The sequence below is a fragment of the Schistocerca serialis genome, chromosome 2, assembly GCF_023864345.2.
Source record: "Schistocerca serialis cubense isolate TAMUIC-IGC-003099 chromosome 2, iqSchSeri2.2, whole genome shotgun sequence".
NCBI lineage: Eukaryota > Metazoa > Arthropoda > Insecta > Orthoptera > Acrididae > Schistocerca > Schistocerca serialis.
In genome coordinates, this window is record NC_064639.1 from 1,089,770,419 (window position 1) to 1,089,783,599 (window position 13,181).

A 13,181-nucleotide genomic window follows, 5' to 3' on the forward strand; every position below is an offset into this window, starting at 1 on the left:
AGGAAATTCAATAAGTTCTGATATAAGATTTGGAGGTCTGATATTAAACATAATCCCATACGGTGAAAATCCTGTGGAACCATGTTGTAGGCTATTCATAATATCTTCAAAATTTCGAATGTGCTCAAACCAGGTTGGATGTTTATGGCTACAATAGGTTCTGCAAAGTCTCCCAATTTCCCTCATATATCTTTCTGTAGGATTGGTGGATGGAGAATAAACAGATGTAAGTATATGCTTCAATTTTGGTCTTTCAATAAACTTTTTCCAAATTTTAGAGGTGATCTGTGAACCATTATCTGATAATATAGCTTTTGGTTTACCCACCTGTGCGAAATAATCTCTTTCAATTTTTATTATAATTTCATGGCTAGTAGCTTTTTTCACTGGATATAGTTTACTTAATTTTGAAACTACATCTACCATAACAAATATGTAACAGTGACCACCTTTACTCTTTGGTAACATTCCATATAAGTCCACAGCGATAAGAGCTAAAGGTTTTTATGGAATAATGTTTTGCATCTCTCCACCACATCTTTGATTGCTCACTTTAACTCTCTGACATTTGTCACAGGTTGCCAATTCTTTTCTTACCTTCTTTCCAATATTGTAAAAATAAACATTTTCTTGTATCTTTTGAATGCACTTCTGTATCCCATAATGACCAAAACTTTCATGTATGTAAATAATCAGCTTTTCAGCATCTGCCTCCGGCCAATACAGTTTCCAGTTATCAGAATCTACATCTGTTTTCCGAAATAAAATCCCCTTATGTAATTTGTAAAATTTATCAACTTCCTCATACCCCTTCTTGCCTAAAAATTCTTTGATTAATTTCCAACTTTGATCTAAATTTTGATTTTTCCTAATTTTGTTACACATAGTTCTAATTGTTTTTTTCATTTTCCACCCCTTTCAGGTATCTAATTTTAAATTGCTTTTCCTCCTCTTGTTCAAAAATCTCCTTTTCTCCCCCAATTGGTAACCTTGAAAGTGAATCACCTACTACATTCTCAGAACCTTTTATGTGCTTGATTCCAAAGTCAAACTGTTGCAGAAATATTGCCCATCTGGTCAATCTACTGTGGTATAATCTGCACTCTTGTAAGTAACTCAAAGCTTTGTGATCCGAAAATACTGTAGTTTTATGCCAAATAAGGTAAATTCTAAATTTTGTAAAAGCCCAATGAATTGCCAAAAGTTCCTTCTCTGTGACTGTATAATTTTTCTCAGGCTTGAGCAACATTCAGCTCGCAAATGCTATGGTACAATATATTTTAACTCCATTCTCTACTCTTTCTTGAAATAACTCTGCTCCAAGCCCATAATTACTGCTATCAGTGTTCAAACAAAATGGTAAATTAAAATCAGGTCTGTGTAATATGTGTTGCTTCCTCAACTCTTGCTTAATTTTATCAAACTCTTCCTGACAACTTTTATCCCAAACCCAAACAGTGTTTTTCTTAAGTAACTGACTTAAACATGGTGCATTCAGACTCTGATCACTTATATGTTTTCGGTAATAACCACATAACCCAAAGTTAGTTTTTTAGTCTTAGGAACAGGAATTTCTGAAATTACTTTAATTTTTTCTGGATCTGCCAAAATTCCCTTGTCTGTGACAACTTGACCCAAAAATTTTAATTCAGAAACTGCAAACTTACATTTCTCTAATTTTAATGTCATCCCCCCTTTTCTAAGTTTTTCACAAACTGACTTCAAAATCAAAAAATTTTCCTCCCAGTTTTTCCCTGTAACCAAAATGTCATCTACATAAATTATCAGTTTAGATGCAAGTTCTTGCCCCAGTACATCATCCAAAGCTCTTATAAATTCGGAAATACAAGAATTTAACCCAAACGGCACAACACAATATTGGTAATTCTTACCATTGTACAAGAAAGCAGTATATTTTCTAGAATTAACCGAAAGTGCTACCTGATGAAAACCCGAAGTTAGATCCAAACTTGACATATATTTCATATCTGTAAACTTATAGAGTAACTCATCAATATTTTCGGGATGGTCTGTCTGTCTGAACAAAATTTTGTTTAAGTGTCTAGAGTCCAAAACCAATCTTACTCCACCATCTTTTTTTCGAAACAACTACTAAAGGATTATTATATGCACTGATACTCCTTTCTATTATATTACATCCTTCCATCTTTTTCAGCTCTTTCTCGACATCAGGTATTTTTGATATTTCAATACTGTACAGTTTTATGAAAAATGGTTCATGAGGTTTCACCTGCAGCTCACACTGATAACCCTTTACCCTACCAGGTATGTCACTGAAAACATCACTGTATTCCCACAGCAGATTTTCTGACTCTTGTTTTTGCTCCCCAGATAAATTTTGGGTTTCTGAAATTTTCAAATTTACTAAATTCCCAAATTCAACTTCATCAGTATCAAATCTATGAATTTCAATATTCTCCAATCTATTTTCTTTTAGTAAATTGATACTCTCAAAAATTTCCATTACTCTGATCACCAAGTGTGCTCACAAAATTTATCTGAATGTATTCCCTTTCACTAGTTTCTATCAAAAGTTTTCTTCCAACCCAATCAAATGCCGTATTTAATTTTACTGTCCAATTCATACCCAAAAGAAAATCCTCATTAAATTCCTGAATTATAAAACATCCATGTGTGAACAACTTGCCTTCAATTAAAAATGTCACTAAAGCCTGGCTTTTTACCAATTTACTGCTCTTCCCAGTAGCACCTTTTATCTTTACCCCAACAACTGGCATTTCAACATAATCTTTCCCCACTTTCAATTTCTTGCTTAACCTTTCAGATATTCCCAAGATCTCACTTCCTGTATCAATTAAACATTTACCAATCCATGACCCGATTTGAACTTTTATATAAGGGCTCCAAAATTGATCACTTTTCTCAGAACCTGTATCCTCATTGAATAAATCACTTTCAATTTCCCCAAACCTATACTTACCAGAATCATATGTTATACCATTATATGTATTATTTGTCACAGTTATAAAATTTGCACAAGATACAAAATTGTCATTAGTACTCTCTATTATCTCAAATAGCCAAGAATTTTCATCCAAATCACATTGTTTACTATTGAAGAACTTATCCTTCAGCTTCTAAAAAATAAAATATCTCATCTTTTTCCACCACTCAGGACATATAGTTTCACATACATTAATAAGCATCTTTCTAAAGTTCTTGTCAAAAGAAATAGTTTCACTGTTCAGCCATAGATTCATAAGAAATGTGTGTGTGTCATTAGTATCTGTAAATGTTTCACTTAGGCTAGAAGTTATACATGTGTCATCATTATTTGTGTAGTCAGATGTTTTACCAACAACATCAAAATTCACACTTTCACATACACCCTGCTTGCGAGCCTTATTCATCCTGGTAACATCCCTGGGAATTTCTATAGTATTCTCACTATTTAATCCATTTTCAAGCATGTGTATACCCAACTCACTATTTAAGCTAATGAAACACCTTTCCTCAACATCATCATCAATACCATTACCATCATTATTAACTTTATCATCAACATCGTTATCATTATACATATTCAGGTCATACACATTCAAATTATCCCCCAAAATATTATTTCCCCTTTGTAAAGTTACCAGATCCCTTTCACCAATATTTTCATTCTCACAGCATGCATTCTCTCTTTCATTCACACACATCTCTGAACTACTACAAATTACATCATCTGACAAAGTGTTGTTCTTTTCTGCCCAAGTGTAAAACTCTGTTAAATTAAATGAACCACAATTACTTTTATCTACTATATTTTCTTGTGTACTGGCAGTTTTATCTTTATCAATATCATCGTTATTTTCCTCTTGAAATTTCTTCAATAAGTAACAACTAATGACCTCATGTGATAGCTTAGGTTTGGAACTGTCATGTTTGGGTTTATGATTATCACATCCATTGGTCCTTTCATCATGCTCACCTTCTGCCTCAACCTTGCGGACCATCAAGCGGGTGTCTACTTGTTTTTTATTTCCTGAATTACAACTGGTTCCTGTTTGAACTGCTGATTGTGGTTCTGCCAATGTCTCTGATCAACATTTCTGTTCCCATTCCCATGCCAAACATTACCTGGTTGTTGGTAGTTTCTATTGTACTGATCTCTATCAAAATTTCTGTGATTTTGATCTGTAAAGTGTTCTCTATTTTGTTGATTATTTCCGCGAAAATGTTGTTCTTGTTTTGGATGAAAATTATGGTCCTTCTTTTGAAAATTGTTTTATCCCCCTGAATTTTGACTGACACCATGATAATTGTTTTGTTCCCTTTTTTGAAAGTTATCATTTCCCCAATTTTGACCACTACCTTTCTGAGTAAACCCACTGTGTGTTCTTGTTGTTACCCTATCCAACTTTGCAATATAATTGAGAAACTGCTCAACATTACTATCAGGACAATGAACTAAACTCAACTGCATTGCTGATGGCAATCTTCTCTTTAAGGTATCAATTCTGATCAAGTCATTCAAAGGTTTTGTTAAATGAATAAGTTTTTGAAGTTCACCTTTGCAAAATTATTTCATGTTCCCATCTGATTCTCTATAGTTTCTCCCATTCAAAAATTCACTTTTGATTCTAGTTTGTTTAAGATCATCCCAAAAATTTTCCAGAAATTTTCATTCAAATTCTGAAAAGGTCATCCCCACAGTTACAATCTGGTTTGCCCAAGTCAAAGCTTCCCCTTCCAAGAATTTTTTCACAAATTTAATTGTCATATCATCTGGAGAGTGAGGTAAAAAACAAACCGAAAAGTGGTTCACTGGAATATTAGATACAAGATTGCATATGTTGACATTGTGATTTTTGCTTTGAAATTCAATGTCAAAACTTTCAATTTTTTTGCTAAGTTCTTTGAAAGATTTTTTGTTTTCTAAATCAATGCATTCTACTTTTTTTCTAGAGTAACCAAACGATTGTCAGTTTTTTGTTCTACGTGTTTTACTAAAACCTTTGTGTTCTCATCCAAGTTTTTAATTTCCCCTTTTATCCCATTAAAAACAATTACATTTCTTTTCCTATCTGCCAGTAACTCATTTTTTACAGTATTAATTTCATCGCTCAATTTAGCATAAATTTCATTTACTTTTGCTTCCACAGATCCAATTTTTTCCTCAACACTCTCAACTCTGTTCGAAAGATCACCCACTTGGGTATTAACTGCTTAGACTTGCAACAAAACGTTATCAATTTTTTCTTCTCAGTAAGTCTTACTGTCGTCAACTTCTTGTTTAAATTCTTTCGAGAAATTTACAAGAGAACTTTTTAAATCAAATTGATCGAGTCTTTCTGTATCATTTGGCTTGTCCTGATTTTCGAAGTCTATTAAATTACTATTTTCTACTTTAGGCACAATACTCTCGAAAATCTCATAAGTCATTGTGAAAAAAGAAAAAAAAATTTATACACAACACTACAAAACAAGATAAACATATTGTTTTAACCAAATACGAGGGTTTCGTGACTTATCTGGAACACTCTTCTACTGTTGCAAATCCACGTTTTCCATCCATGTGATTGTTGACCAAAATTCTTGAAATTACTTCTTCTGTCGAAAATTATATTTTTTGCCGAAACATTTCTTCTCCAAAACTTTTACTTCCCAATGAACACCAATACTGTAACACACATTTTGAAAAACTGGTATGAACACAAAAATTTTCTTCTTCGTAGCACTGTTGAAGATCACATGAACACAACATCCCGGCTACAGTCCCCAGTTGAAATATTGGTATCTTGGCTGAGCCCCCAGTTGAAATATACTCACTATTTTTTATTTACTTAAATTTGGCATATTTCGTGACAGTACCTTTTCCGTGAAATGTTTACAAGATGATATTTGTCTTGGCTTCAGTCGTCTAGTGGAAGTATGATTTCAAAATGCAGTTTCGTCGGCTGCAGAAATGACCTGGTTCAATGCGTTTGCCTCATTTTTGGTGCTTCAAATACCATTTCTTCGAATGTGGTTTCTTCTTAAAGTTTATATAAAAAAAGTAGTAACATAATTCATTTTTCCTGTTCACTAGCAAATTATTTATTACTGCGACCTGCACATTGTTCTACCGTCTACACACACCAAGAGTTCACTGCCGACTGACTACAGTCAAAGACCACTCCAGCGTCAAAGACATTTTACACAACACACAAGCTTCCACTTGTAATCAGTCTCTTTGATATTCTTCGTCAGATCTACTAATAGTAATCAATATGCTGTCACTCTCAAAAATATAAGTAAATTAGTATAAAATAAGGCAAATTACAATTTAAAAATTCTGACAAAAATATAAGAAAACATTACTAACTTCCCACATTAAATTTGGTATCGACAAGTCCAGTGGAAAATAACACATCTCCCAGATCCATTACAGTACACTTGTGCAGTGACGCTCGACTAGAAGGTAAGGCGGTTCGAATCCCTGTGGTGGAAAATTTTCACTGCCTTGATTTGGCCGCCAAGGGAAGGAGCTCTTTGCGCCGATGTCCTAGATGAAATTCCAAAGCTCTCTGCGGCGTCTTATGAGATGAGGGAATGTGACACTCTTGATGGTGATCCGTACGTCGCATGTGGACTTTAAGGACGGTGGACGCCTTTTGGTGCTATTCGAGAGAAGTATGTTACATGCCGGCATCGAATTTCACCCTGTCTCTTCTAGTCACCCATACCAACACAGAATAGACCGTACAACCATTCATCACAGTGATCCACATGGCACACACACACACACACACACACACACACACACACACACTTGACACTTCATAGCAGGTCGGGGGAAGGCAACGGCGAGCCACCTCCACTGGGACCTTGCCTTGGGCGGCGATCCCAGATTCCTGTATCTGCTCGCCCTACATTAATTCTCTGAGTGGGTTATACTCAGGCATTTGCCTATTATTTATATACGAATAAGCACATTAGACGGTAAAAGGCTTATTTGAAGAAAAGTCACTGTTCATTCTCTTCTCCTCAGCAACTGTTTCTCTCTAATGCATCAAACAGAGCGTCTATGCATCATTACATAGGTCACTATGAGCTATCTACATAACGGCAAAGTCAACATTAGAGATATGTGGAATTTACATTACCGAGTCCTAATACTCTGAAAAATTGTAGAAGTGGCTAGTTGACTACTTTACTTTGTTTCAAATGTCTTACATCCATCGATAACCTGTTATAGATATTAACAAAAAGATATTATACACCAATCCGAAACCTAAATAAGATACATAGTCTATGCCGACTTTGCTTTTATTTCTAGTATTGTGGCTGTGAAATACAATACATGTTTCATCCTAAATTTAGCTTTGTAGTTAACCAAAAACGAAGTTAGGGAGAATTTTTAGAGGCAACTAAGTATAATAACCCCTAGGTATGTCAAGAGCATTCTAAAATATGACCGCTTATCAGATTTAAGGAGGGTAATACGGAATGCCGTGCTGGATCCCAACGGCCTCGTATCACCAGCAGTCGAGATGACAGGCATCTTATCCGCATGGCTGTAATGGATCGTGCAGCCACGTCACGATCCCTGAGTCAACAGATGGGGACGTTTGCAAAACAACAACAATCTGCACGAACAGTTCGACAACGTTTGCAGCAACATGGACTATCTGCTCGGAGACCATGACTGCGGTTACCCTTGATGCTGTATCACAGACAGGAGCGCCTGCGATGGCGTACTCAACGACGAACCTGGGTGCACGAATGGCAAAACGTCACTTTTTCGGATGAATCCAGGTTCTGTTTACAGCATCATGATGGTCGCATCCGTGTTTGGCGACATCGCGGTGAACGGACATTGGAAGCGTGTATTCGTCATCGCCATGCTGGCGTATCACCCGGCGTGATGGTATGGGGTGCCATTGGTTACACGTCTCGGTCACCTCTTGTTCGCATTGACGGCACTTTGAACAGTGGACATTACATTTCAGATGCGTTACGACCCGTGGCTCTGTCCTTCATTCGATCTCTGCGAAACCCTACATTTGAGCAGGATAATGCACGACCGCACGTTGCAGGTCCTGTACGTGCCTTTCTAGATACAGATAATGTTCTACTGCTGCCCTGGCCAGCACATTCTCCAGATCTCTCACCAATTGAAAATGTCTGGTCAATGGTGTCCGAGCAACTGGCTCGTCACAATACATCAGTCACTACTCTTGATGAACTGTGGTATCGTGTTGAAGCTGTATGGGCAGCTATACCTGTACACGCCATCCAAGCTCTGTTTGACTCAATGCCCAGGCGTATCAAGGCCGTTATTACGGCCAGAGGTGGTTGTTCTGGGTACTGATTTCTCAGGATCTATGCACCCAAACTTCGTGAAAATGTAATCGCATGTCAGTTCTAGTATAATATATTTGTCCAATGAATACCCGTTTATCATCTGCATTTCTTCTTGGTGTAGCAATTTTAATGCCCAGTAGTATATATTTCATTTGCTGAATTGCGAGCAAACAGAAGTTGTAAAGGCTTGTGCTCATACAAACTACTTTTCTCAAAATTGTTCGACAATATTTGATTAAAAAATTATACATTTTAGTCTACAGTTGGAGTTTATTTATTTTTTGCCTGCTGGCTATCGGTTTTGTGACACAGTACCACCCTCAGTGCACCCTCTGGCACGAAATCATTATGCTCTCTTCCCGGGTAACACTGACGTGACGAACGCGTGCCAGGGGGTTTTATAGGGTGGTACTGTTTACCAGAACCGGTAGCCAGTTGGCAATATAAATAAATTGCGACTGAACACTAAAACATATACTTTTTCACTACTGTATTGATTGCTGCTGCACCGACAGGATGTCGGAAATATGTAATACTTGTTTGCTTTGTTTTTCCTGTACTTTTATTTGCAATATTTTGGAAGAGATAATATTACACAGAATGAAATTCTCAATCTGCAGAGGAGTGTGCGCTGATATGAAACTTCCTGGCCGTCTCGTTGTATGATTACATTATGCTGAAAGTAGGGCCACAGCCAGAGCTGGTTTAAGACGCAACCGACAAAAGCGGCCGCTTCAGGCGCTACCATGAGAGGGTACCCAAGGCGCCAAGCTTAAATTTATACACGGGGTTTATCATAATTAGTATCGAAAACTGACACGAACTAAAGTATACGATAACAGGAAAAAAACTTTCTCCCGTAAACACAGGTCAGCAAACGAGACGTTTGAGAACTTCCGGCGCCACTGACTTCAGTATCGACTATTGTCCTAGTTAGAATAAATATATTTTAAATGTAACCTCTTACGTGAATCCCCATCAAATCGGGCACAAATTTCATTAGGCCTAACTGAAAAAGAAGTACCATATTGTTCCACGGGTCACCTTGCCATTTGGTGGTAATACTGCAATGATCTGCTTAGTGAGTCAGGTGTTCTTTCTGCAACTACGCATGTATGGCGCATTTTGAAGAATCAGGTACCTAACCTGTAAAACATCTCACCGGTACCCCTTGGGACAGCCGAATTTACTTCGTCTTGTACATTGAGGCTTTTTGAGAGTAATTGCTATTATCAAGTGCATTTTCATTTCTTTATGGTGGCGCTAAGTGTGTTTTACAAAATGCATTTTAACCGTCAGCTGTTTATTTGTGCCATTACTCATCCACCGGTTTCCTTTATTAACCATCATCCAGGATACAAGCACTCGGTCTTCAGGCCACGAGTGGCGTACCGGGACCATCCGACCGCCGTGTCATCCTCAGAGGAGGATGCGGATAGGAGGGGCGTGGGGTCGGCACACCGCTCTCCCGGTCGTTATGATGGTGTTCTTGACCGAAGCCGCTACTATTCGGTCGAGTAGCTCCTCGATTGGCATCACGAGGCTGCGTGCACCCCGAAAAATGGCAACAGCGCATGGCGGCCTGGATGGCCACCCATCCAAGTGCCGGCCACGCCCGACAGCGCTTAACTTCGGTGATCTCTCGGGAACAGGTGTATCCACTGCCTCAAGGCCGTTGCCCATCCAGGATAGAAGATACAACAAATTAGTTACAAGCATCCCATATTCCTTTAGATCTGAACAATATTGAAATTAGCCGGCCGGGGTGGCGCTACAGTCTGGAACCGCGCGACCGCTACGGTCGCAGGTTCGAATCCTGCCTCTGGCATGGATGAGTGTGATGTCCTTAGGTTAGTTAGGTTTAAGTAGTTCTAAGTTCTAGGGGACTGATGACCTCAGCAGTTAAGTCCCATAGTGCTCAGAGCCATTTGAACCAATATCGAAATTATTCAATGAAATCGTACAAGCGCCTGACATAATTCGCTCCGAATACCGACAGTCTTATCTCATGTCAAATAGACAGACATCACAGGAAAAACAAGACGACCAATTACTGCTTATTGGTTCAAATGGCTCTGAGCACTATGGGACTTAACATCTGTGGTCATCAGTCCCCTAGAACTTAGAACTACTTAAACCTAACTAACCTAAGGACATCACACACATCCACGCCCGAGGCAGCATTCGAACCTGCGACCGTAGTAGTCGCGCGGTTCCGGACTGAGCGCCTGAAGACTGCTTATTGTGTGTGGGCTCCCACATCATACTTACAGCAAGCATAAATAATAATTTCATCCCGAAACGAGTCATGTGCAGTACGAATAAAGTAGAAATTGTACGGGAAGCACAAACCTTTTGGTGTTACAAACAATTTAAAGTTACATAGACTTTTTAAAGTCGCAACAAAAATTTGTAATTGATAAGATAAAATCCGATGAATTTGGATGAAGTCACTTACCCTGCCCGATTACTTGGTTTATTCTTCCATTTGTTATCTCCGATACCAAAGAATTTATAACACCTGCCGCTCCTGGATCCCGAAAATCCATCTCTTCCACTGCGCCCATGAATTTCTTCGCTGACTGCTTGAACCGCTCTTTAATGGTAAAATTCTGCTTCACAAATATCCTGTTCGCTACTCTGAGGATAACATCGTCGGATTCCTGAAGCAAAGTTAATTAGCACTCTTAGCGTATCACATCTCCTTTATTTAACTGCAAACAAGGAAAGAGTGTTTCCTGGACTTTTGGATGATGGAAGGAAAAGAATGGTGATCTACAGGCGGCGATCCTAGAACACCAAACAAAACCTGCGTTAATGATAGCGAAACCGAACTTCTACTGGGAGGGTAAGGCTGTGAAAGATCGTGGTATCGGAAATACCACGCGCCTTAAAACGATTTATGAAGTATTTTAAAAAATTAAAAAATGGTGCTTGGTAGAAGAAAGGTCTCTCTCGACCTTGTGGGAAGCTCGAACAATTTCTCTGTAAATATCAAATTTGTGACACCAGCTTACTCCGTTCGTGATATCCAGAAGACAGCAGGTAGCGGATCTGAGGTTGTTGTCCTGTTCCTTAACGTGGTACATCGTTCAATACAGCTCCCGTCGGTACTTTGTAAAAGAAAAGTACTTTCGGAATACTGGACCAGATATGCGATTGCATCTGAGATTTCCTAGTGAACATAACTTGATTCTTTGCATATACATGGAGGCATAGTCAGCACGGGACCTCATGGTAGAGTGTCAGGACTGCTATTTCTCAAAATTATAAAGATCACGTAACATATAATACTACTAGCTCTCACAGGTTGTTTTTATGCATCGAGTCCAGTACAAAACGATTACACCATTCGAAAACTTATGGATGAAACAGACAGGCAGCTAATGAGTCTGTTGAACGTCCACGAGACCACAATGTCACTACAGCACGTGCTGGTATGAAATAAGGTGGGGAAGAAAATCGGCCGTGTTAGAGCAACCATCCCGGCACTCCTTGTTTCTTTCTATTCAATGGTTCAAATGGCTCTGAGCACTATGGGACTGAACTGCTGAGGTCATTAGTCCCCTAGAACTTAGAACCAGTTAAACCTAACTAACCTAAGGACATCACAAACATCCATGCCCGAGGCAGGATTCGAACCTGCGACCGCAGCGGTCTTGCGGTTCCAGACTGCAGCGCCTTTAACCGCGCGGCCACTTCGGCCGGCTCTTTCTATTCCCTTTGCCGTTTCTGTACTGGGTCGGCATTATTATATATCGGTTTTGGCAGTGTTAGTGGTATTTGGTAGCCGGATGCACCTTCCTGATAGCACCACTCCCCCTCCCACCGCATCCATTGGAAGGAATCTGTATACACCCATCTCTCTGCTTCTAGTATAGATCTCTTATTCAAGTTTGATAACGCTCTAAAAGTAAAAAAAAAAAAAAAAAAAAAAGCGTCGAAAATAGGAATTTTATTGCCCAGATTGCAGTTGACACACGTGCTGGCCTTCCTCAGATCATCGGATACATGAATTACAAAGCCGCTATGCATGACTCTGTAATTCATGTATCCGATGACCTGAAGATGTCAATATAACTTTGATGAATATCTAGTAATCAGGATATGTACCATCTTCGATCTGGGCAATAAAAGTTCTGTTTTCGAAGCTTTCTTAAATTGATATACAGAGCCTTCTGACATTGTCAGGTAAATACGCTTTAAGAGACAGAACTAAAAGTAATCAGAAAAAAATTAGGTATGCCGAAGAAGGAACAAACGGGCTAAAAGCACACTGAAAAAATTTAAAAACACATCAACATTTACTCAGATGTGAAGAAAACGCAGGCTAAAATTCTACAGACATGTTAAAAGACTGGCAATAACCAGATTAACTACACAAGCTGTAAAATTCTATGAACTCGCAGTAGCACTAAAACTGAGACAACAGAACGGATTGCAGCAATAAAACAATGAAAGAGGCATGGACAACGACATACAAAATATAAATAGAAAATTTTGACACACAATATTCACAACTGGACAATTTGCTAGAGAGAAAAAGAGAAGAGCAGAACATGAGTTAATAAAGTATATTACCCAAGTTATACGTGTGACAATTACAGTAGAGTGCTCTGTTGTGTATAATTAAGAGCCGGCCGTGTGGCCGAGCGGTTCTAGGCGCTTCAGTCTGGAACCGCGCGACCACTACGGTCGCAGGTTCGAATCCTGCCTCGGGCATGGACGTGTGTGATGTCCTTAGGTTAGTTAGGTTTAAGTAGTTATAAGTTCTAGGGAACTGATGACCTCAGCTGTTAAGTCCCATAGTGCTCAGAGCCATTTGAACCATTTGATAACTAAGAAAGTAAAAAGCGATTTAAGGT

The 13,181-nt window shown here is 38.6% G+C and overlaps 1 protein-coding gene across 3 annotated transcripts in view; it reads right to left on the reverse strand.

Annotated features, from left to right (window-relative positions):
* LOC126458540 (serpin B8-like) overlaps window positions 1-13,181 on the reverse strand; it is a 206,324-nt gene that overhangs the window by 54,700 nt on the left and 138,443 nt on the right. For 2 of the 3 annotated variants that reach the window (XM_050095656.1, XM_050095653.1), the window contains one exon: window positions 10,775-10,979. The exons of the other annotated variant lie outside the window; for it this stretch is intronic. In XM_050095656.1, the coding sequence (XP_049951613.1) occupies window positions 10,775-10,979 (205 nt within the window). The remainder of the gene's footprint in view (window positions 1-10,774; window positions 10,980-13,181) is intronic. 3 annotated transcript variants of the gene reach the window in all.